Raw genomic sequence first — 25,987 nt, forward strand, 5'->3', positions numbered from 1 at the left:
CTTCTGTGTCAGACACAAGATAAACAGTTGTGGCAACGTTTTGAGTGACCAAAAAGTGTAATAATAATTATCAACAAGATCACAACACCTGGGTTCTGCTGCTATCACCCAATGTATTAGTCTATTACATCATTTGACAAATGAAGAATAGATAGACCTATTGTTGTTACATTTTGTTGGCTATCAATTGTACAGGGGCAACCAGGGTTTCAGGTAGCATGATGTGTCAGATTATGTCTGGCTGTGTCTAGGCAGGTGATGCCCTTCAGGTGAGGTGACGTGCTCCATTTTGTCGCATATCGGGTTTTGGTCACCTTTCAAGTCCTAAATTCTACCCGGTCCCCCACACGCACCCTGCAGACAGCAACCGCGCATGCGCACCCACATAACTGTTTAAATACCCCCCAAGTCATCTGCTACAAAAAAATACAAAAAAAAACATTCCACTGTTAGCCAATCTGCGACGCAGCGCAAGGACTGTCAAGGGAGGCCTTAACAGCAGCTGGCAAAATATTGACAGTTTATCAAGCAACGAAACTCGGGATTTGCTGTTTTTGTGACTATAGCTGAGTAACACCGGTTAGGATTGGAAGGTGCAGCCGAGCTAGGGTGTAGTGAAGTCGGGGAGAGGAGGAGGGGACGGTCCGGACAGGAGAAAAACAAAGATGCCTGTGTAGTTAAACTAGGCAAATCCTAGCGAACTGTCTGAACATCTCTCAGATTTTTCCAAAACTGACACGTCCCGGAGGTCCAGTGGATAGCGAGCTGGCACCAGGGACAAAACGTTTACCGACCTGCCGAACCGGGCCGTTATGAACGGCCGCTCATGCGCTGTCACGGCAAATAACTGCGACTTGACAACACAAAAACATCTGACGGGTTGTTTTTTTCTAGCTAGACAAGGGCGAGGACTGGAGTGTTTTGTGAGCTTGTTAGCTATAGCATGTAGCTAGCTGAATATATTCGTTAAACTGCCAGTCAACAGCGCTACATTTATACGAAAACGACCGTCAAATAACGATTTTTGGAAATTTCTAGAACGTTAGGTGAATGCCCGTTTGTTAAATTCAAAGCGTATTGCGCAACATTGCTTACAAACTAGCTAGCTAGCTAACGTGTATTCCAGCTCTGACTTCTTGCTAGCCAGCTGACCGTTAACTGTCCTGGCTTTCCCTTGCCTAGCCTGGTGTAGCTAAATCTGCCAGCTAGCTAACATTTTGGCGACAGGTCGCTAGATTACGCTTGACAAACACCATCACCACCACCCACCATGTCCTCGATGGAAGAGCGTGGTGAGGTGGGCGTCGCGGCGGCTCCAGGCTCCTCAGGCGGACTGGCGGTGGGGGCAGCCCTGGAGACAGTGGTCGGTGGGCCATCAATGCAAGAGGAGGTGGGCTTCCGAAGAGGAGAGGGGCTCGGGCCCGAGTCGGACCCGGACGAGCCGCCGCCCAAGAAGCGGATGAGACTGCCGGAGGGAGAGTCGGGAAAGCTGGAAGAGAGGCTGTATTCAGTGCTGTGCTGCACGGTGTGTTTAGACCTGCCCAAAGCCTCCGTTTATCAGGTAAATGCTGTCAAACACACCTGTCCTGGCCTACCAACTCTGTCCCACTTGTCAATATTAGCCAGCTAATTAGCTAACGTCGTATTAAATAGACCCAACTAACATGTCTATTTAGCTTCACAGGCTAGGAATGGCAGGCATGAAGTAGGGGTTGAGGAAAATCTGTAAGCCTCAGCACCTGTCGTGGGCTGTAACGTTAACTAGATGGGTGTGGAGAGGATGTTCGGCCCAGGGACGCAGGCTATCCGCTAACTCAGTAGTTAACGTGTTCAGAAGGGTTAGCCAGTGCTCAGCGCTGTGCAGAGAAATTATGACCTATAGATAATATCGGTAGACAGTGCTCAGCGCTGCGAAAGAGATTATCTATAAATCCTCAGGATGTAGGTGTCCAAAATGGCACCCGAGCCTTTTCTATTTAGATTTGCCAACAAGACATGAACACCTGCAGATGTCTGTTCTGCACATTGATTATCCCAGGCTGACCCCCTAGGAAATATAAAAGCCCCAAGATGCCACCTTACAGAGTGAACTGCTCTCCTCTCTTACCCAGTTCACTGTGTTGTGATACTGAGTAGTATGCCCTCACTAGATGCTCTACCCACCTCAAAGCAAATGAGTGTATTAACACTGATTTCTAAAGACTCATATCAACAGTATGGACACCAAACACACCTACAATAACCCTTCCCGCTCTGCTCTACAGTGCACCAACGGTCACCTGATGTGTGCTGGCTGTTTCATCCACCTGCTGGCTGACTCTCGTCTGAAAGAGGAACAGGCCACTTGTCCTAACTGCAGGTATGTATACTCACACACACACACACACACAGTTTACAAATGCACTTGAGACCCGCTTCTGATAATCCTGGGAGTGTCTGATTCCCTAATCGGACTAACCAACCCCCAAAAACAACTCATCTCTTACAGTCTCATTTCGGCAAAAAAACTAATCTTGTTGTTCTGGAAAAAGAGGGAAGCGCCCACTACCAAATTATGGCTCAGCGAATTGGCAAACACTGTACACTTAGAAAGGATTAGATATATTCTGAACAATAAATTATTAACATTTGATCAGATCTGGCAGCCTTTCCTCTCTTACTTGGACCATTCGGCGCTGTGAATTTGTACTTTTTAACGCACTCTCCATTGTAATATTTTAATCCACCTCTGGGCAGCACGTGCTGGCACCGCCACCCGAGCAGCGGGGAGGGATATAAGGGGAAGGGATAAAGGGGGGGAGGGATAAAGGGGGGGAATAAGGGGGGGGTGACACCCACCCTCTTTCTTTCTACCTGTCCTTGTTTTGTAATAATTGTTTTGTACCCAGAACTCTGGATCTTTTTATTTCTGTCTGCTCTTTCATGTTTAGTTAAAAATTGTATACCTGCCTTTCATACCTATACACCATTCCTGTGTGTGTTCAATAAAAATATTTGAACAGTACAAATGCACTTGAATTGAATTGACTGAGTGAGTAATTGATATATGTCAAATCTTTTAAATTTTTGCATGGTGCGTTTTATATTTTTGTTCAGTATATAATTGGTTGATTCAGTGTGCCCTATCTTTCTCCCCCCCCCCCCCCCCCCCCCCCCCCCCCAGGTGTGAGATCACCAAGTCCCTGTGTTGTAGGAACCTGGCTGTAGAGAAGGCTGTGAGTGAGCTGCCCACAGACTGTCCCTTCTGTCTCAAACAGTTCCCTCGCTCCAGCCTAGAGAGGCACCAGAAAGAGGAGTGCCAAGACAGGTACACACCTCATTGGTACACACACACACACACACACACACACACACACACACACACACACACACACACACACACTAGTGCTGAGCGATTAGTGTTTTGAGGTCGTTTTGGTTCTATAATATTTTTTTAAACATGAAATGCATTATGTGGGTTGAATGATGTAACAACACATACTAAAACAGTGAATGAAAGTCCCATGATGGTAGTGACTGCCCATTACTGCTTATCACTTATTAACCATAATTTATGCATATTACTAGCTGCTGTTTGACAATATCAAATTTTGAGTAGTTATTCAAAGTAAATAAGTCATACTTTTATGACTGCTCAATACCAACTATCAATCACTTAGATCATGTACTTTTAGGTAAAGATACCTGGTGAAGCAACAGCTGCTCTCGATTGGGCAGTCTTCTGTCTATTCCGTATCAGGTGTAAAAGAAACACGCACACCAGACAAATAGGTGCTCAATGGATTATGGTCATTGTAGTTCGTTACCACGTTTTCTTCGTTAAGCTATGTATAATATTGGAAACTACAACTTCCTACTACATCCCACAGTTCAGGCTGGATCTGATTTATCTCTAGAGAAACTGTGCATTGAGCTCACAGGAAAAAAATGAACAAAATATAATTAAAATAATTCAACAGACATCGATCAATTACTTGTTAAAAAAATGAAAAATAACTGATATTTTAGTTAATCGCTCAGCAATAACACACCCTACCAGACAACACCTGCAATAGGGTCAATGACAGAACCAGCAGAAATTATACAGCCGGTCCCAAATCACTTCTTACCCCTCCCCCTTGGCCCTAACCCCTCCGTGTTTGCAGATCTGTAGGGTGATGGCTTTAAGCGGTGCACTACCATGATTGGCCCTAAACTCCCACTTCCTGATGTGTTGCCAGGGTGACGCAGTGTAAGTATAAGCGGATTGGCTGCCCATGGAAGGGACCGTTCCACGAGCTACCGGCCCACGAGGAGGAGTGCTGCCATCCCACCAAGACTGGCACAGAGCTGATGGGCATCCTGGGGGAGATGGACCAGAGCCACAGCAGAGAACTAACCCTTTACAACTCTATATTCTCCCTGCTCTGTTACGAGAAGATAGGCTTCACAGGTAGGCTAGGTACACACTGTCACACACACAGTACCTTACTTCCACACTGTCAAATCAAATTACATTTATTTATAAAGCCCTTTTTTACATCAGCAGATTTCACAAAGTGCTATAAAGAAACCCAGCCTAAAACCACAAACAGCAAGCAATGTACATGTAGAAGCACAGTGGCTCGGAAAACTCCCTAGAAAGGAAGGAACCTAGGATGAAACGTAGAGAGGAACACTGCTCTGAGGGGTGACCAGTCGTCTTCTGGCTGTGCCTGGTGGAGATTATAACAGTACATGGCCATTAAGGCCAGATCATTCTTCAAGATGAACACATGTTTATAGATGACCAGCAGGGTCAAATAATAATCACAGTGCTTGTAGAGGGTGCAACAGGTGGGCACCTGTGGAGTAAATACCAGTTGGCTTTTCATATCTGAGAAATCAGAGGTCAAGACAGCAGGTACAGTAGAGAGAGAGGGGGTCGAGAGCAGCAGGTCCTAGAAAAGGTAGCACGTCTGGTGAACAGGTCAGGGGTTCCATAGCTGGAGCAAAAGCACGACCAGGTGGACTGGGGACAACCACGAGTCATCAGGCAAGGTAGTCCTGAGGCATGGTCCTAGGCCTCAGGTCCTCCTAAAGAGAGAGATGGGAGAATTAGAGGGAGCATACTTAAGTTCCCACAGGACACCAGCATTTCACCAGACTGGACAGACTGACACTAGCCCCCCAGCTTTGCCAAAGCACAGCCACCACACGACTAGAGGGATATCAACAGACCACCATCTTACCACCCTGAGACGAGGCTGAGTGTAGCTCATGAAGATCTCCTCCACCGCATGAGTCCGACAGGGCGCGAGACCGGACAGGAAGATCATGTCAGTGACTCAACGCGCATGTTGAGTATAAGGAGAAAAGCCTTGCATGATGTGACGCATCCCTTATATGGGTACGGCATGCGAGAGCACTAGTAAGCCAGTGACTCGGCCCCTGTATTAGGGTCAGAGGCAGAGAATACCAGTGGTGAGAGGGGAGCCGGCCAGGCAGAGACAGCAAGGGCAGTTCGTTGCTCTAGTGCCTTTCCGTTCACCTTCGCACTCCTGGGCCAGACTACACTCAGTCATAGGACCTACTGAAGAGATGAGTCTTCAGTAAAGACTTAAAGGTTGAGACCGAGTCTGCGTCTCTCACATGGATAGGCAGACCATTCCATAAAAATGGAGCTCTATAGGAGAAAGCCCTGCCTCTAGCTGTTTGCTTAGAAATTCTAGGGACCGTAAGGAGGCCTGCGTCTTGGGACCGTAGCGTACCTGTGAGTATGTACGGCAGGACCAAATCGGAGAGATGGGTAGAAGCAAGCCCATGTAATGCTTTGTAGGTTAGCAGTAAATATAGTCTGGAGTAATATAGTCAAGATTCTAGCAGCTGTGTTTAGCACTAACTGAAGTTTATTTAATGCTTTATCTGGGGAGCCGGAAAGTAGAGCATCGCAGTAGTCCAATCTAGAAGTGACAAAATCATGGATTTGCTTTTCTGCATAATTTTGTTTTTACAAAAAGTTAGGTGTTTTTGCAATGTTACAAAGAAATGGGGGGGGGGGGGGGGGGGCTATCCTTGAAATATTATTGATATGTTCGTCAAAAGAGATCACGGTCCAGAGTAACACTGAGGTCCTTCAGTTTTATTTGAGACGACTGTCCATCCATCTAGATTAATTGTCAGATTCGACAGAAGATCTCTTTGTTTCTTGGGACCTAGAACTAGCATCTCTGTTTTTGTCTCAGTTTAAAAGTAAAACATTTGCTGCCATCCACTTCCTTATGTCTGAAACGCATGCTTCCAGGGAGGGACATTTTGGGGCTTCACCATGTTTCATCTGTGTGTCAGCCACATAGCAGTGAAAGTTGATATTGTCTTTCCGAATGACATCACCAGGATGTAGAATATATAGTGAAAACAATAGTGGTCCTAAAAACGGAACTTACAATTGATTTGTTAGAGGATAAACCATCCACAGAGACAAAATGATATCTTTCTGACAGATAAACTCTACACCAAGTAAGAACTTGTCTGTGCAGACCAATTTGGGGTTTACAATCTTTCCAAAAGAATGTGGTGATCGACCGTGTCAAGAGGCGAGCCGATGCAGAGCCTTGGTCTGGGCTCAGGTATTTTCTAATCTTCCAGGATTATGAGGAAAAACATCTAGATCCAGAATGTATAATCCACGGGACTAAACTAGATCCAGGGTATGACTCTGGCAATGCGTAGGTCTGGGGACATGTTAGACGCAACCCACTGAGTCGATGATGGCTCCGAAAACCTTTTTGGAGTGGGTCTGTGTCAGCAAAAACGTTAATATTATCTGCCCTGACTACAAGGTTCAGGAAGCTCAGTAAGGAACACTGTATATGGCTCAGGAGGCCTGTAAACAGTGGCTATAAAAAGGGATTGAGGAGGCTGTGATGCACACAATACCTGACTTCCACAGTACACACTCATACACACACAGTACCTGACTTCCACAGTTAGGTCTGTTGCGGTCACAAAATTTAGTCAGACAGTTATTTGCTTGACAATCACTGGCTGTCTCATGTAGAGGTCGACCGATTTTATGATTTTTCAACGCCGATACCGATTATTGGAGGACCAAAAAAAGCCGTTACCGATTAATCGGCCTTATTTAAAAAAATAATAATAATAATAAATAAAAAAATTAAAAAAAATACTAATAATAAACTCAAATTTTTATATATATATATAAAAAATACATGTATTTGTAATGATGACAATTACAACAATACTGAATGAATACTTATTTTAACTTAATATAATACATCAATAAAATCAATTTAGCCTCAAATAAATAATGAAACATGTTCAATTTGGTTTAAATAATGCAAAAACAAAGTGTTGCAGAAGAAAGTAAAAGTGCAATATGTGCCATGTAAGAAAGCTAACATTTAAGTTCCTTGCTCAGAACATGAGAACATATGAAAGCTGGTGGTTCCTTTTAACACGAGTCTTCAATATTTCCAGGTAATAAGTTTTAGGTTGTTATTATAGGAATTATAGGACTACTTCTCTCTATACCATTTGTATTTCATATACCTTTGACTATTGGATGTTCTTATAGGAACTTTAGTATTGCCAGTGTAACAGTATAGCTTCCGTCCCTCTCCTCGCTCCTACCTGGGCTCGAACCAGGAACACATCGACAACAGCCACCCTCGAAGCAGCGTTACCCATGCAGAGCAAGGGGAACAACTACTCCAAGTCTCAGAGCGAGTGACGTTTGAAACGCTATTAGAGCGCACCCCGCTAACTAGCTAGCCATTTCACATCGGTTACACCAGCCTAATCTCGGGAGTTGAGGCTTGAATTCATAAAAACCAGAGCTGCTGGCAAAACGCACGAAAGTGCTGTTTGAATGAATGCTTACGAGCCTGCTGCTGCCTACCACCGCTCAGACTGCTCTATCAAATCATAGACTTAATTATAACATAATAACACACAGAAATACGAGCCTTAGGTCATTAATATGGTAGAATCCGGAAACTATCATCTCGAAAACAAAACATTTATTCTTTCAGTGAAATACGGAACCGTTCCATATTTTATCTAACGGGTGGCATCCATCAGTCTAAATATTCCTGTTACAATGCACAACCTTCAATGTTATGTCATAATTAGGTAAAATTCTGTCAAATTAGTTCGCAATGAGCCAGGCGGCCCAAACTGTTGCATATACCCTGACTCTGCGTGCAATGAACGCAAGAGAAGTGACACAATTTCACCTGGTTAATATTGCCTGCTAACCTGGATTTCTTTTAGCTAAATATGCAGATTTAAAAATATATACTTCTGTGTATTGATTTTAAGAAAGGCATTGATGTTTATGGTTAGGTACACGTTGGAGCAACGACAGTCCTTTTTCGCGAATACGCACCGCATTGATTATATGCAACGCAGAACACGCTAGATAAACTAGTAATATCATCAACCATGTGTAGTTATAACTAGTGATTTATGTTTGATTGTTTTTTATAAGATACATTTTATGCTAGCTAGCAACTTACCTTGGCTTCTTACTGCATTCGCGTAACAGGCGGGCTCCTCGTGAGGCAGGTGGTTAGAGTGTTGAACTAGTTAACCGTAAGGTTGCAGATTGAATCCCTGAGCTGACAAGGTAAAAATCTGCCGTTCTGCCCCTGAACAAGGCAGTTAACCCACTGTTCCTAGGCCGTCATTGAAAATAAGAATGTGTTCTTAACTGACTTGCCTAGTTAAATAAAGGTGTAAAAAAATATATATATAATAATCGGCAAAATTGGCGTCCAAAATTACCGATTTCCGATTGTTATGAAAACTTGAAATCTGCCCTAATTAATCAGCCATTCCGATTAATCGGTCGACCTCTAGTCTCATGTTAATTAACATAAACACATTTAGCATCTCCTGGCTTCCATACACCGATGCAGACCTTTGGAACATCTACATTTGAAAAAAGTCTAATAAATCCATGTTATATAGCCTACACCTTCTCAATAAATCCATTATTTATTGAAGAAAATGTATATTTCAGAAGAGCAGAATAGGATACTCTGAGTTGTCCTTAGGTTCTGATCTGACTATGCCATATGGCTGTGGGCTACACTAGTTCATTTAACAGACAAGATTTGCTTAGAATTCTGTGGCATTATTTTATATTATGAAGAATTCAATTTGAAAAAAAGCTTAAGAAAATATATGTATTTTCTCCTTACGATTTGAGGGTGTGTGCACATGCGGCTATTCTGTGTTGAGAGGTTAACAAAGAAATAGGTACTCCTATATGCTGAATTTAGCGTTATTAATGTGACTTTAGTTGTTCTATAAATGTTGCGCTATAGGTTGAGATTATTAATACATTGTAAGGCTGCGTGACGTGACTAATGAAAAAAGTTGCTTGAAAGGCACGAGCTCTGCTTTGTTTTTTTTTTGCGCAGGCTGTACACACTTCATCAGTCTCTCATTCACAATTTGACAAGCACTTGATAATGCCTCGGATTTCACGGCGGCATCCCCTTTGGCCGTAATGCACCCTAAAAAAAAAAAGCCATGCCTTTTGCGGCCAGTCCCGTTGTGCCCTCGGCCCGGAGTGCTGCGTTGTGCCATTTCTCCCTGAGAAACTCACGTGCTGCTTATGTATGCCAGTTAGGCTCTAAACCCCTTGTGAAGTCGATTTAATGTGCTTAATTTTAAGAAGTTATTTGGCCACTTTAGTTGTGATACAAACCTTATCAAAACATATAGGCCTATGGGCTAGACTACATGAGGTGTGGCACTATGATTTGAAAAATGTGCAATAAAAGGCAGTTTCTTACGCGGGGCATCATTCACAAGTGATAGGCTAATATTGTCACCCATCACACTATTCCTGATTTGAATATTGTCTTTACATATACTAAATAGTATATATGTGACATTTGTTTTGATTTAGAATGGACCATTATCATGCACCTGTTTAAAACAGGAGCAGCAGGAAAAAATACATGTCATCTATGCACTTAAATAGCGAATGAAGAACGCTTTTCCTGTGGTTGATTTTCATGCCAGTCAGGTAGGCTATACTCCTGTTGTAAAGAGAAGCAATGTGCTTAATATTAGGAAAGTTGAGAAATATAGTAGGCCTAGCCTATAGAAAGCTGATGGGAACCTCCTCTTTTTAATAGAGGCCATCACACACACTGTTTTCTCACACAATAGCATAGCCTATAGAAATGTTGCGCAACATGAGCTCATGGCTCTCATGAAGTGTCTGATCAGATTTTCCATTCCATTTGCATTGATGTCAGAGTGATTATAGGGACAATAGAGTGCTGAGTACCAGGCAGTTAGCAAGTTTGGTAGGCTACTAATGACCATCAGCAGCATCAGAGCTTGGAGAAGCCTAGTTACCGTGACTAAACGGTTACATGGAATTTGACTGCCTTGATGACTCGTGACCGCCGGTGTGGCGGTAATACTGTCACCGTAACAGCCCTATCCACAGTACACACTGTCATACACACACAGTATCTGACTTCCAGGACAATAATTTAAATCTGGCTCAAAGGACCAGTCTCACACACACAGAAAACATGCATCTTTCAAATGTTGTCCTCCCCCTCTCTCTCCCCTGTCCAGAGGTCCAGTTCAGGCCGTACCGGACAGATGACTTCATAACTCGTCTGTACTATGAAAGTCCTCGTTTCACCGTGTTGAACCAGACCTGGGTACTGAAGGCCAGAGTCAATGACTCAGAACGCAACCCTAACCTCTCGTGCAAACGCACCCTCTCCTTCCAACTCATCCTCAAGAGCAAGGTACACACACACACACACGCTCGCTCTCGCTCGCTCTCGCTCTCTCTAACGTTCATCCTCCTCCTTCTAGGTGAACTCGGCTATAGAGTGTTCCTTCCTGCTGTTGAAAGGTCCGTACGATGATGTGAGGATCAAGCCTGTGATTCACCATCATGCGTTCAGCAACGACACCAACGAGACTGACTACGTCCCCCTGCCCATCACCGACTCTGTGGAGTGTAACAAACTACTGGCCGCTAAGAACATCAACCTACGTCTCTTCATCTTCCAGATCCAGAAATAGACAGGAGGAGGAGGAGGACCGAGAGAGACACGTGTAGAGGACGTGAGGGAGAGAGAAGTTTGAGTTTAAAGTGAGACACCACTGATACCTCTTTACACACACACACACACACACACACACACACACACACACACACACACACACACACACACACACACACACACACACACACACACACACACACACAGGACCACATATTGAGAGAGTTAGGGAACCCCACCATTTCAGGTGCTGCTTTTAGTGTTGCTATGATTTACTATGGGGGTGTTAGGGGAGATGGGGTTGTCACTATGGAGACCGGATGGTGTTGCTAGGGGAATTCATCTGTATGGACTGAGGAAGTTGTTACTATGGGGGTGTTAGGGGAGATGGGGCTGTCACTATGGAGACCGGATGGTGTTGCTAGGGGAATTCATCTGTATGGACTGAGGAAGTTGTTACTATGGGGGTGTTAGGGGAGATGGGTTTGTCACTATGGAGACCGGATGGTGTTGCTAGGGGAATTCATCTGTATGGACTGAGGAGTTGTTATTATGGGGGTGTTAGGGGAGAGGGGGTTGTCGCTATGGAGACAGGATGGTGTACCTGTGGAGTTGAGTCTGTCTGACCTTTCACCCTTTGACCCCAGAGCCAAAGGTAGCTCATACCCACCAAAGCAGGATGAACCATACGAGAGTGTGTGTGTGTGGTATGATACTCTGAGTAAATGTGTGTGCGTATGTGTTCCAAAGATGTGAATGTGAGCTTTTGAACTCTGTTGACCACTCAGCTAGTCTGTCCTATAGAATGGAAGGGTGGGTTACCTGTGTGCATACACTCTGACCGGCTCCTAGTCTGTCCTATAGAATGGAAGGGTGGGTTACCTCTATACACACTCTGACCTGCTCCTAGTCTGTCCTATAGAATGGAAGGGTGGGTTACCTCTATACACACTCTGACCTGCTCCTAGTCTGTCCTATAGAATGGAAGGGTGGGTTACCTGTGTGCATGCACTCTGACCTGCTCCTAGTCTGTCCTATAGAATGGAAGGGTGGGTTACCTGTGTGCATGCACTCTGACCTGCTCCTAGTCTGTCCTATAGAATGGAAGGGTGGGTTACCTGTGTGCATGCACTCTGACCTGCTCCTAGTCTGTCCTATAGAATGGAAGGGTGGGTTACCTGTGTGCATGCACTCTGACCTGCTCCTAGTCTGTCCTATAGAATGGAAGGGTGGGTTACCTGTGTGCATGCACTCTGACCTGCTCCTAGTCTGTCCTATAGAATGGAAGGGTGGGTTACCTGTGTGCATGCACTCTGACCTGCTCCTAGTGTGTCCTATAGAATGGAAGGGTGGGTTACCTCTATACACACTCTGACCTGCTCCTAGTCTGTTGGATTAGGACAGCCGTCCATTTTGTTCTGAGACCAACCCAGAGCAGAGCCAAGATGGCAGTGTTTTGCATGCTCCTTTTAGTTAGTACTTAAAAAATGAGTTGTGATTTAAATATTTTACCTTAAAAAAAGTTAACTTATACCTCCTTTTTTATTTCTTTTTAACCCTGAATATTTAAAATCCTTTGAATTTAGCCTTTTTTTAGTTTGGTATTAGTGTGGCTGTGCGCTTGCGTGTGTGTGTGTGCACGGTGTTGCTCGCGTGCGGATTGTGTTGAGACAGATACATTTAGGGCCCTAGTGATCACATCCCTATAAACAGATTCTTGCATGGCCACACACACACACGCATACACACACACACACACACACACACACACACACACACACACACACACACACACACACACACACACACACACACACACACACACACACACACACACACACACACACACACACACACACACACACACACACACACACACACACACACATACACACACACACACGCATACACACAATCGGCAGACCTCTTAGGCCTGCTCAGAAACCAACATCTGTGTATGTGTGTGGACTCCTCCTTCTGCTCGGGTTGGGCCGTGCTCGAACCGGAGATCCCAGAACTCTGAAACGGACCTGAAGGGAACCCCAGCTAGTGTGACAGACTGGGTTTGAATCTGGTTTGTCTGCGTGCCACAAGACCGTGTTAGTCCTCTAAGCTAAAGCCTAGGTCGTTATCGTGGGGAGGTCCCCCCGTAGAAGGGTGGTTCCCCTCCGGAAGACAGAAAAGAGAATCTGAACGGTCCACCGGCTCAACGCTGTTTCACAGGACTAAGGGCTCGATTCCATCAGATCCGCTTTAGTTAACATCTGCAGAGTGGTTGTTTTTGCCGTCAAATCCACAAGTAAAGCCGGACGTTCCCATTGGCTGCACGGAGTCTCATTAACAGAAATCCCATGCTGCCTTGTTTACAAGTTCAACACTGGAATGTGAGATGTCATCTACACCTCGATTTAGGGATGAAAGAAATCCTCATTTAGTTTAATGATTTTTCAATTTGAGCATAAATATTTCTATATAGCCTACACGTTCTCGTTGTGAACTTCTGCAGCGAGTGGGGCAGGTGTGGTTTCCTGACAATGATTGCAAGAGTAGCTGCTCAGCGATTTTTGACGGCTCAAACTAAGTTCCACCGCCAAAACATCCGCTATGCTGGGGTCTTCTATCGCCGGTTAACTCATGATCTGATTGTATCTAGACCTAGCTCACGACTCTGGTTTTAAATGGGGAGAATCCTGGATGGACCTTTTGACTTTGGGAACTGAAAATTTGTGTGTGTGTGTGTGTGTGTGGGGGGGGGGGGGGGTGGGGGGGGGTCTGGTGCGTTACTATGGTGACGTGTTTAGAGTGTTAGTTACTTGAATGATGCTGAGATGACGATGTTACTAAAAAGTAGAATCTACTGTGATAGCTCTGTCTCTCCTCCTGACCTATTTAGGTTGAGTGTTTCTATAGATCTGACTCCTCCGGGCCTATCTAGGTCTTGTATTTCTGTGTTTTAATGCTTTTCGTCTCTATGCCAATAGACTCACTGACTCATCTCACTATGGCTGTACATGTGCCTTTTATTAAAGATCATGGAAACTGAAATGTGTGTGTGTGTGTGTGTGGCACGCGCATGAGTGAGACGACACCACAACATTAAGAAAGGTGACCTGTCAAATCAGCCACATCAATTTAATCTGCTCAAACACATCAATACATAATCTATAGTAATTTCATATCCATACAAAACTCAACTGGAGTATATAAATGATGCTGTACAGCACCTCTGATATACAATGCCTTCAGAAAGTATTCATACCCCTTGACTTTATTCTTTTTTACGTTACAGCCTTATTCTAAAATGGTTAAAATAGTTTCCCCCCCTCATCAATCTACACACAATATCCCATAACGACATCACAATACGACATCACAATACCCCATAACGACATCACAATACCCCATAATGACAAAGTAAATCAAAATAATTCTACATTTTTGCACATTCAAAAAAGTAAAACACTGAAATATCACATTTACTTAAGTATTCAGACACTTTACTCAGTACTTTGTTGAAGCACCTTTGGCAGCGATTACAGCCTCAAGTCCTCTTGGGTATGATGCTACAAGCTTGGTCCACCTGTATTTAGGGAGTTTCTCCCATTCTTCTCTGCAGATCCTCTCAAGCTCTGTCAGGTTGGATGGGGAGCGTCGCTGCACAGCTATTTTCCGGTCTCTCCAGCGATGTTTGATCCGGTTCAAATCCAAGCTCTGGCTGGGCCACTCAAGGACATTCAGAGACGTGTCCCGAAGCCACTCCTGCGTTGTCTTGGCTGTGTGCTTAGGGTTGTTGTCCTGTTGGAAGGTGAACCTTCGCCCCAGTTTGAGGTCCTGAGCGCTCTGGAGCAGATTTGCATCAAGGATCTCTCTGTACTTTTCTCCGTTCATCTCTCCCTCGATCCTGACTAGTCTCCCAGTCCCTGACGCTGAAAAACATCCCCACAGCATGATGCTGCCACCACCATGCTTCACCGTAGGGATGGTGCCAGGATTCCTCCCGACGTGACATTTGGCATTCAGGCCAAAGAGTTCAATCTTGGTTTCAACCGACCAAAGAATCTTGTTTCTCATGGTCTGAGTCCTTTAGGTGCCTTTTGGAAAATTCCAAGCGGGCTGTCATGTGCATTTTACTGAGGAGTGGCTTCCGTCTGGCCACTCTACCATAAAGGCCTTATTGGTGGAGTGCTGCAGAGATGGGAGAACCTTCCAGAAGGACAACCATCTCCACAGAGGAACTCTGGAGCTCTGTCAGGTTGGCAGTAGCTGGGGAGGTTTTGAGGAGGGGCAGTGTAGACTTAACTCTGTGTGGGAGGGGCTAAGGGAGGGTATAGAGGCGGTTCTTGGTCACCTCTGTCCAAGGCCCTTCTCCCCGATTGCTCTTGGTGGTTCCAAACTTCTTCCATTTAAGAATGATGGAGGCCCCTATGTTCTTGGGGACCTTAAATAATGAAGACATTTGTTGGTACCCTTCCCCCAGATCTGTGCCTCGACACAAGCCTGTCTCAGAGATCTACGGACAATTGCTTTGACCTCATGGCTTGGTTTTTGCTCTGACATGCACTGTCAACTGTGGGACTTTATATAGACAGGTGTGTGCCTTTCCAAATCATGTCCAATCAATTGAATTTACCACAGGTGAAGTTGTAGAAACATCTCAAGGAAGATCAATGGAAACAGGATGCACCTGAGCTCAATGTCGAGTCTCATAGCAAAAGGTCTGAATACTTATATAAATAAGGTATTTCTATTTTCAAGAATTTGTAAATTTGCAAAACAATCTAAACCGGTTTTCTCTTTGTCGTTATGGGGTATTGTGATGTCGTTATGGGGTATTGTGATGTCGTTATGGGGTATTGTGATGTCGTTATGAGGTATTGTGTGTAGATTTGAGGATGTTTTATTTAATCCATTTTAGAATAAGGCTGTAACGTAACACAATGTGAGGAAGGTCAAGGGGTCTGAATACTTTCTGAATGCACTGTACACTACATGGCCAAAAGTATGTGGACAGCCCTTCAAATTAGTGGATTCTGCTATATCAGTCACACCCGTTGCTGTAAGGTGAATAAAATCGAGCACACCGCCATGCAATCTCCATAGACAAACATTGGCAGTGGAATGGTCCTTTCTGAAGAGATCAGTGACTTTCAACATGGCACCGTCATAGGATGCCACCTTTCAAATCAAATCAAACTTTTTTTGTCACATGCGCCGAATACCACAAGTGTCGACCTTACCGCGAAATGTTTACTTACAAGTCCTTAACCAACAGTACAGTTCAAGAAGAGTTAAGAAAATATTTACCAAATATACTAAAGTAAAAAGTAACACAATAACGAGGCTTTATACAGGGGGTACTGGTACCGAGTCAGTGTGGAGACTATATACAGGGGGTACTGGTACAGAGTCAGTGTGGAGGCTTTATACAGGGGGTACCGGTATTGAGTCAGTGTGGAGACTATATACAGGGGGTACCGGTACCGAGTCAGTGTGTCAGCAAGTCAGTTTGTTAAATTTCTGCCCTGCTAGAGCTGCCCCGGTCAACTGTAAGTGCTGTTATTGTGAAGTGGAAATGTCTAGGAGCAACAACGGCTCAACAGTGAAGTGGTAGGCCACACAAGCTCACAGTACGGCACCGCCAAGTGCTGAAGTGCGTAGGCTGTAAAAATTGTCTGTCCTTTGTTGCAACACTCACTACCGAGTTCCAAACTGCCTGTGGAAGCCTCGTCTGCACAAGAACTGTTTGTTAGGAGCTTCATAAAATGGTTTCCATGGCCGAGCAGCCGGATACAACTCTAAGATCACCATGCGCAATGCCAACCTTGGCTGGAGTGGTGTAAAGCTTGCCGCCATTGGATTCTGGCGCAGTGGAAACGCATTCTCTGGAGTGACGAATCACGCTTCGCCATCCCAGCATGCTTTGGGCTTAGCTCGGAAGCAGCTGCAACTCCATCATTCCCTGGTAGCTTTGCTGCTGATTGGCTGTGACAGGAGAGTACCCACACCAAACACAACACACACACACAGATATAAACACCCAACACGTAAATCAATTGCTTGTTTGTTAAACGTTAATTCAAAGCTGTATCATTTGTTGTAATAGCTGACAAGTAGAGGACTAGTAGCAATTCAGGAGCTATCTTTTTCCCCTCTCTTTCTGTAGAGTAGAAGCAGCAGGGAAAGAGACCGGTTCACTGTGAGACCTCAGAATACATCTCTTACAGTGTAACGGCCCCCCTCCCTACTGCTACACACATACGCACGCATGTGGACACACACAGCATTGTACCTGTAGGCTGTGTGGCCTGGGTAGGTGTGGCAGGTCTTTGGAGTGCTGAGTAGTAATAGAATGATAGAATAGAATCATGGAATGATAGAACAGAATAATAGAATGATAGAACAGAATGATAGAACAGAATAATTGAATGATAGAACAGAATAATAGAATGATAGAACAGAATAATTGAATGATAGAACAGAATAATAGAATACTCCACGTGTTGACATGATGATGAACTCTGTACAGATCATTCCATGATTCTATTCTATCATGCCATGATTCTATTCTATCATTCCATGATTCTACTTTATCATTATATTATTCTATTCTATCATTCTATTATTCTATTCTATCATTCTATTATTCTATTCTATCATGCCATGATTCTATTCTATCATTCCATGATTCTACTTTATCATTCCATGATTCTATTCTATCATTCTATTATTCTATTCTATCATTCTATTATTCTGTTCTATCATTTCATGATTCTGTTCTATTATTCTATGATTCTATTCTATCATTCTATTATTATGTTCTATCATTTCATGATTCTGTTCTATCATTCTATGATTATTCTACCATTTAATTTTATCATCCTATTATGATGGTGTTATGTTGTTCCTACCTGGGTTGGAGGGGGTTGGCAGTAGCTGGGGAGGTTTTGAGGAGGGGCAGTGTAGACTTAACTCTGTGTGGGAGGGGCTAAGGGAGGGTATAGAGGCGGAGCTTACGCCAATGACTGGCAGCTCACAGTCATGTGACCAAACTAGGAAGGCAGGTCCTCGCCCTGAGGACCACAGACAGACAGACAGACACACATGCACACACTCCTACATTTATACTGTTGATGCTGCATACACTGTTATATCCATAAAATAATAACATGCATGAACACACATCGTACCGTAGAGAACTACTGGGGAGGAATATTTAACCACCTGAGAGAGAACGTTTTTATTGTGAGTCTTTCAGTACAAAAATATATATATTAAACGCTGTGAAAATATATAATACACTGCTCAAAAAAATAAAGGGAACACTTAAACAACACAATGTAACTCCAAGTCAATCACACTTCTGTGAAATCAAACTGTCCACTTAGGAAGCAACACTGATTGACAATAAATTTCACATGCTGTTGTGCAAATGGAATAGACAAAAGGTGGAAATTATAGGCAATTAGCAAGACACCCCCCAAAACAGGAGTGATTCTGCAGGTGGTGACCACAGACCACTTCTCAGTTCCTATGCTTCCTGGCTGATGTTTTGGTCACTTTTGAATGCTGGCGGTGCTCTCACTCTAGTGGTAGCATGAGACGGAGTCTACAACCCACACAAGTGGCTCAGGTAGTGCAGTTCATCCAGGATGGCACATCAATGCGAACTGTGGCAAAAAGGTTTGCTGTGTCTGTCAGCGTAGTGTCCAGAGCATGCAGGCGCTACCAGGAGACAGGCCAGTACATCAGGAGACGTGGAGGAGGCCGTAGGAGGGCAACAACCCAGCAGCAGGACCGCTACCTCCGCCTTTGTGCAAGGAGGTGCACTGCCAGCGCCCTGCAAAATGACCTCCAGCAGGCCACAAATGTGCATGTGTCTGCTCAAACGGTCAGAAACAGACTCAATGAGGGTGGTATGAGGGCCCGACGTCCACAGTTGGGGGTTGTGCTTACAGCCCAACACCGTGCAGGACGTTTGGCATTTGCCAGAGAACACCAAGATTGGCAAATTCGCCACTGGTGCCCTGTGCTCTTCACAGATGAAAGCAGGTTCACACTGAGCACATGAGCACGTGACAGACGTGACAGAGTCTGGAGACGCCGTGGAGAACGTTCTGCTGCCTGCAACATCCTCCAGCATGACCGGTTTGGCGGTGGGTCAGTCATGGTATTTCTTTGTGGGGCCGCACAGCCCTCCATGTGCTTGCCAGAGGTAGCCTGACTGCCATTAGGTACCGAGATGAGATCCTCAGACCCCTTGTGAGACCAAAGGCTGACACATGCACATTTGTGGCCTGCTGGAGGTCATTTTGCAGGGCGCTGGCAGTGCACCTCCTTGCACAAAGGCGGAGGTAGCGGTCCTGCTGCTGGGTTGTTGCCCTCCTACGGCCTCCTCCACGTCTCCTGATGTACTGGCCTGTCTCCTGGTAGCGCCTGCATGCTCTGGACACTACGCTGACAGACACAGCAAACCTTTTTGCCACAGTTCGCATTGATGTGCCATCCTGGATGAACTGCACTACCTGAGCCACTTGTGTGGGTCGTAGACTCCGTCTCATGCTACCACTAGAGTGAGAGCACCGCCAGCATTCAAAAGTGACCAAAACATCAGCCAGGAAGCATAGGAACTGAGAAGTGGTCTGTGGTCACCACCTGCAGAATCACTCCTGTTTTGGGGGGTGTCTTGCTAATTGCCTATAATTTCCACCTTTTGTCTATTCCATTTGCACAACAGCATGTGAAATTTATTGTCAATCAGTGTTGCTTCCTAAGTGGACAGTTTGATTTCACAGAAGTGTGATTGACTTGGAGTTACATTGTGTTGTTTAAGTGTTCCCTTTATTGTTTTGAGCAGTGTACTTATATTCTCCTTACGGTGCCTTCGGGAAAGTATTCAGACTCCTTGACTTTTTACACTTTTACGTTACAGCCTTACTCTAAAATTGATTAAATAGTTTTTTCCCTCATTAGTCTACACACAATACCCCATAATGACAAAGCGAAAACAGGTTTTTAAAAACGTTTGCAAGTTTAGAAATAAAATTTAAAAACTGAAATACCTTATTTAGTAATCAGATCCTTTGCTATGAGACTCGACATTGAGCTCAGGTGCATATTTTTTCCATTGATCATCCTTGAGATGTTTCTACAACTTGATTGTAGTCCACCTGTGGTAAATTCAACTGATTGGACATGATTTGGAAAGGCACACACCTGTCTATATAAAGTCCTTCTCCAGTTTCAACAGCATCCTCCTGCCCCTTTAAGATGACATCACCATGACACAATTGTATTACCGTGACATCATCATGACATAATTTCTAACATCATTGCCGGCCAATCAGTTTCTCTCTCGCTCAGACAGACAGACAGACAGACAGGCAGGCAGGTCAATCCCAGTAGAGTCTGTTTATTCCTGACTGGTGTCTGAGATGATTAGCGTGGATACTTTTGGCTCTTTGCTCTGCTCTTCCTCATTGTCATGGCAACCTGGCCCTATGGTGGCAGAGGTCTGAAACATCAAGCATCATGTGTTTGTGTGTTTGTGTGTTACCTGGCTGTTCTGGGGGGTGTCAGCAGGGGGTGGGGAGGATCACACACAGCCATGCTTCACACTAACCTGCCTTTGGCCTGAAACACAACAACGAATTCACTTAACCAATGAAGTGGCCTGAAACACAACAGCATTAACCAATGAAGTGGCCTGAAACACAACAACGAATTCACTTAACCAATGAAGTGGCCTGAAACACAACAGCATTAACCAATGAAGTGGCCTGAAACACAACAACGAATTCACTTAACCAATAAAGTGTCCTGAAACACAACAACATTAACCAATGAAGTGGCCTGAAACACAACAACACATTAACCAATGAAGTGTCCTGAAACACAACAACATTAACCAATGAAGTGTCCTGAAACACAACAACATTAACCAATGAAGTGTCCTGAAACACAACAACACATTAACCAATGAAGTGCAAGCCCTGCTTAACCGTGCTAAATGAAATGATCACAGTCTGACACACAAACGCACACAACAGTGATACCTAGGGCTGTACGTTGTACAGGTGTATAGTACAGGTGTGTTCCTTCTCTTCCTGGCTGGTTGCCCCTGGTTTCTGACCAGTTTTTGTTAGACACCGTTGTGACAAATCATCCCACAGTGACATCACACGACGTTCCTTACCCGTCGTCTCACCTACTGTATCTGGACTATAGCATCACCAGCACAACTCATCCATCACCTGCTGCTCTACCCTCCTGTTGTCATGGCGACCCTCCTCCTCCTCTGTGGCGATGGGGGGGCTGAAGATGGATGATGGGGATGGGCATAACTCATCACATGACCTCAGCCCTGAGGATTCTGGGACCACCGCTACAGACATCCTCCCTGAAACCTGCAACACACACAAATCAGCTCCTGATTCAATCTCTCACACACACACACACACATACACGCACACACACACACACTAACACACACTCACTCACACACATACACGCACTCTCACACACACACACACACACACACACACACTCAGACACACACACACATTTACTATGTACACACACTCACCACACACACACACACTTACTATGCACACACGCACATGCACACGCACACTCACACACCCACCTACTTAATGTGACTTGCAGAGCCCATATTATAGCTAATACTTATGCTGCCTCTCTCTTTCTCCCTCTACACACCCATGGCTACCTGGTCAGGTCTAAGTGTGTGTGTGTGTGTGTGTGTGTGTGTGTGTGTGTGTGTGTGTGTGTGTGTGTGTGTGTGTGTGTGTGTGTGTGTGTGTGTGTGTGTGTGTGTGTTTTTTTCTTCAGGCTTTTCTTAGTAACAGCAGTTGTGGGAAGCATCATCCAATCTGCTGGTAGCAATATTCCCAGAATTCCGAGCTGAGCTCCTGATCCCACTGGTGAAACCACAATCCGGCCCGGTGAGAGACTGAGACTGAGAAAGGATACAGACAAAGAGATGGGGAGAATGAGTGAAGAACAGAGTGATGATTAAAAGAGAGGGATGGAAAAGAGGGTAGGGCAGGTATAGAATCAGCAGGAGGAGGAGAGTGAAGCATATGGCTAATGGATTCAGCTGATCACTGTGTGTGTGTGTGTGTGTGTGTGTGTGTGTGTGTGTGTGTGTGTGTGTGTGTGTGTGTGTGTGTGTGTGTGTGTGTGTGTGTGTGTGTGTGTGTGTGTGTGTCATTTCCGTAGCCTGGCTGAGCTAAGACACATTATATTTTTACCCCTAATGACAGCCTTCACTGGGCTTTCAACCAAACCTATCTCTCCGGTCTCTCTCTCCTTACCCCTCTCGGTCACCCTCCCTCTCTCTCTCCTTACCCCTCTGTCTCCCTCCCTCTCTCTCTCCTTACCCCTCTGTCTCCCTCCCTCTCTCTCTCCTTACCCCTCTGTCTCCCTCCCTCCCTCCCTCTCTCTCTCCTTACCTGTCTCGGTCTCCCTCCCTCTCTCTCTCCTAACCCTTCTCAGTCTCCCTCCCTCCCTCTCTCCTTACTTGTCTCGGTCTCTCTCTCCTTACCCCTCTGTCTCCCTCCCTCTTTCTCTCCTTACCCCTCTGTCTCCCTCCCTCCCTCTCTCCTTACCCCTCTGTCTCCCTCCCTCCCTCCCTCTCTCTCTCCTTACCTGTCTCGGTCTCCCTCCCTCTCTCTCTCCTAACCCTTCTCAGTCTCCCTCCCTCCCTCTCTCCTTACCTGTCTCGGTCTCTCTCTCCTAACCCTTCTCGGTCTCCCTCCCTCTCTCTCTCCTTACCTGTCTCGGTCTCCCTCCCTCTCTCTCTCCTAACCCTTCTTGATCTCCCTCCCTCTCTCCTAACCCTGTCTCCCTCTCTATACCTCTATCTCAGCTGGACCAGAGCAGCACACTGTCACAGCTGGTTGATCAAGTATTTCAGTTGCCATTTGACCTAATTATTCGGTGCCCATTCAGCAAAACCGTTATCCGGTGTTTGTCAACATTTAGTAAACATTTATTAATAATATCTGACTGAGCATGTGGGCTTGTTATCAGCCGTAGTTGTGAAAATAAGCTAAAGTCATTTGGCTGGGGGGGGGGGGGGGGGTGACAAACCCATGTATATAGGCCTATCTATAAAACCTGCAAAACCCGAAGGCGAAGACACAGCATCGACAGCAGAGCGACATAAACAACAACAACAACATCATCATCATCATCATCACAGGATGTGGACAACGACAAAGTAAAATATTATTTGCCACTTTAATAAATCGTGTGTGTTTTTTTAACCTTGTGGGAGCTGATCCATTAAGCAGGAGCTCCTCAAGAGGTGTGTGTGTGTCCGTGTCAAATCTCACCTGAGAGGCTGCGGTCAGATCATTTTAGACATCTTCTTGAGGGAGACATAACCGTTAGTCTCCGCCGGCCGCCTCCCACTGTTCTTTGTCAGTCATCTGCACGGGGCACGAGATGCCTCTCTCTCAAACACAACAGCAGCTCTCACTGCACTGAATCTGAAACACACGAGAACAAAATTCTCCCTCCCTCTCCCTCTGTGCATCCATCTATCGCTCTAGTTGACAGCTGCTAGTCTGGTGGTATAGCATGGTAGACACAGCAGGCAGGGAAGGAGACTGAGTATCGGCCTCATCTCCCCAAGGCTCAGAAATAGACCCACATATTATATGCAACCTATTAGAAAGCTGTGTGCGTCTGTGTATATGTGCTTGAGTGTGTGTGTCAGTGTGTGTGTGTCCGTGTGTGAGTCAGTGTGTGTCTGTGTGTGAGTCCGTGTGTGTGAGTCAGAGCTATAGCCTGGGTGTGTTATACCTATGAGCGTCGGGAGCTAACACACGTCTTTAGGTTTCAATCACCTTTTTTTGGATCCATTTATTGATTGGTTATTCTGAGGCAGGAAATGAGATCGTAGGGGGAGTGTCCCAAGTCAAGAGTGTGTGTGTGTGTGTCAGTGTACAAAAAAGTATGAATGTATGTACTTGTAAGTCGCTCTGGATAAGAGGGTCTGCTAAATGACTTAAATGTAAATGTAAATGTAGTGTGTGTCCGTGTGTGAGTCAGTGTGTGAGTCCGTGTGTGTGAGTCTGTGTGTGAGTCCGTGTGTGTCAGTGTGTGTGAGTCAGTGTGTGTGAGTCAGTGTGTGTCCGTGTGTGAGTCAGTGTGTGTGAGTCTGTGTGTGAGTCCGTGTGTGTCAGTGTGTGTGAGTCGGTGTGTGTCAGTGTGTGAGTCAGTGTGTGAGTCCGTGTGTGTCAGTGTGTGTCAGTGTGTGAGTCAGTGTGTGAGTCCGTGTGTGTGAGTCGGTGTGTATCAGTGTGTGAGTCGGTGTGTGAGTCGGTGTGTGAGTCACTGTGTGAGTCAGTGTGTGTCAGTGTGTGAGTCACTGTGTGAGTCAGTGTGTGTCAGTGTGTGAGTCAGTGTGTGAGTCGGTGTGTATCAGTGTGTGAGTCACTGTGTGAGTCAGTGTGTGTCAGTGTGTGAGTCACTGTGTGAGTCAGTGTGTGTCAGTGTGTGAGTCACTGTGTGAGTCGGTGTGTATCAGTGTGTGAGTCAGTGTGTGTGAGTCAGAGCTATAGCCTGGGTGTGTTATACCTATGAGCGTCGGGAGCTAACACACGTCTTTAGGTTTCAATCACCTTTTTTTGGATCCATTTATTGATTGGTTATTCTGAGGCAGGAAATGAGATCGTAGGGGGAGTGTCCCAAGTCAAGAGTGTGTGTGTGTGTGTGTGTGTGTGTGTGTGTGTGTGTGTGTGTGTGTGTGTGTGTGTGTGTGTGTGTGTGTGTGTGTGTGTGTGTGTGTGTGTGTGTGTGTGTGTGTGTGTGTGTGTGTGTGTGTGTGTGTGTGTGTGTGTGTGTGTGTGTGTGCACCAGTGGAGGCTGCTGAGGGGAGGACGGCTCATAATAATGGCTGGAACGGAGTGAATGGAATGACATCAAACACATGGAAACCAAGTGTTTGACGTATTTGATACCATTCCACCTGTTACGCTCCAGCCATTACCATGAGCCCGTCCTCCCAAATTAAGGTGCCACCAGCATCCTGTTGTGTGTAGCTCTATCTTCCAGTAGTATATCATATCTGTGTGACAGTGAGGAGCTCGGTCATTATGGCATGCTGGGATATTAATAATCCGTTATGTTCTCTCTCTCTCTCTCCTTTTTCAGTGCAGTTAAAAGTTCCTCTCCTGTAGCGAGATATTGTGCTCCAATAAAAGACTGGTGATGTGTGGAAACCTTAGATCAACACACTGAAACTGTTCTTCACTACACTGTCCTGTCTGAGAGAGATGGAGAGAGATGAGGAGAGAGAGGGGAGAGAGAGGGCGAGAGCGAGAGAGAGGAGAGAGAGGGAGGGAGAGATGGAGAGAGAGTGGGAGAGGGGGAGAGAGAGAGAGAGAGGAGAGAGGGCGAGAGAGGCAGAGATGGAGAGAGAGGGAGAGAGGGGGAGAGAGAGAGAGAGAGGGGAGGAGAGAGAGAGAGAGAGAGGGGAGGAGAGAGAGAGGAAAGAGCGATGGAAAGAGGAGAGGGACGCAGAGTCATTCTGAGCCGACCTCACACTGAGCGCCAATCTGTCAGACTCACACACATACACGTATTCTAGGTTTACGTCAATGCACGCACACAAAATATATCTGGACATGTTGTCTGTTGGAAATAACCAGCGGGAAATTGTGATTGGTTGAGATCATAACCTCAGAGGATTTCATTTGCATAATAACTTACCTGGAGACGCCCGGAGCTCAGGTGATTAGGTGTGTGATTGGTGGTATATTTAAATAAAATACCTGTTGTGTGTGTATATGTGTGTACAGAAGAAATAAGTGCGACAGGTGAATAACCTTGTGAACTTCGACATCATTGTACCTGTCCCATTGTGGCGCGTCGGAGCGCGCCATCTCCATTTTCAAGTAGTCAGTTTTCTTCTACTAAGTCTATGAGTT

General features: G+C 45.4%; 1 protein-coding gene and 1 long non-coding RNA gene across 3 annotated transcripts; one reads left to right on the forward strand and one right to left on the reverse strand.

Annotated features, from left to right (window-relative positions):
- The first annotated feature begins 402 nt into the window (after positions 1-402).
- LOC129830728 (zinc finger TRAF-type-containing protein 1-like) lies at positions 403-14,075 on the forward strand. The gene is made up of 6 exons (XM_055893377.1): positions 403-1,561; positions 2,265-2,359; positions 3,164-3,307; positions 4,221-4,432; positions 10,588-10,766; positions 10,837-14,075. The coding sequence occupies exons 1-6, from the start codon at positions 1,271-1,273 to the stop codon at positions 11,047-11,049; spliced, it is 1,134 nt and encodes a 377-aa protein (XP_055749352.1). The 5' UTR covers positions 403-1,270; the 3' UTR covers positions 11,050-14,075.
- A 51-nt stretch (positions 14,076-14,126) lies between these two features.
- LOC129830729 (uncharacterized) lies at positions 14,127-23,944 on the reverse strand. Of its 2 annotated transcripts, none has more exons than XR_008755628.1 (6): positions 23,387-23,944; positions 21,281-21,999; positions 20,584-20,660; positions 20,090-20,197; positions 17,939-18,100; positions 14,127-17,012 (listed from the first exon to the last, which is right to left on the reverse strand). It is a non-coding gene; the product is annotated as an uncharacterized LOC129830729 (long non-coding RNA). The 2 variants fall into 2 exon arrangements; XR_008755629.1 differs by having other exon boundaries at positions 21,281-21,433; positions 23,387-23,939.
- Between the last annotated feature and the right edge of the window lie 2,043 nt (positions 23,945-25,987).

The sequence above is a fragment of the Salvelinus fontinalis genome, chromosome 32 (genome assembly GCF_029448725.1).
Source record: "Salvelinus fontinalis isolate EN_2023a chromosome 32, ASM2944872v1, whole genome shotgun sequence".
In the NCBI taxonomy this organism is placed as follows: Eukaryota; Metazoa; Chordata; class Actinopteri; order Salmoniformes; family Salmonidae; genus Salvelinus; species Salvelinus fontinalis.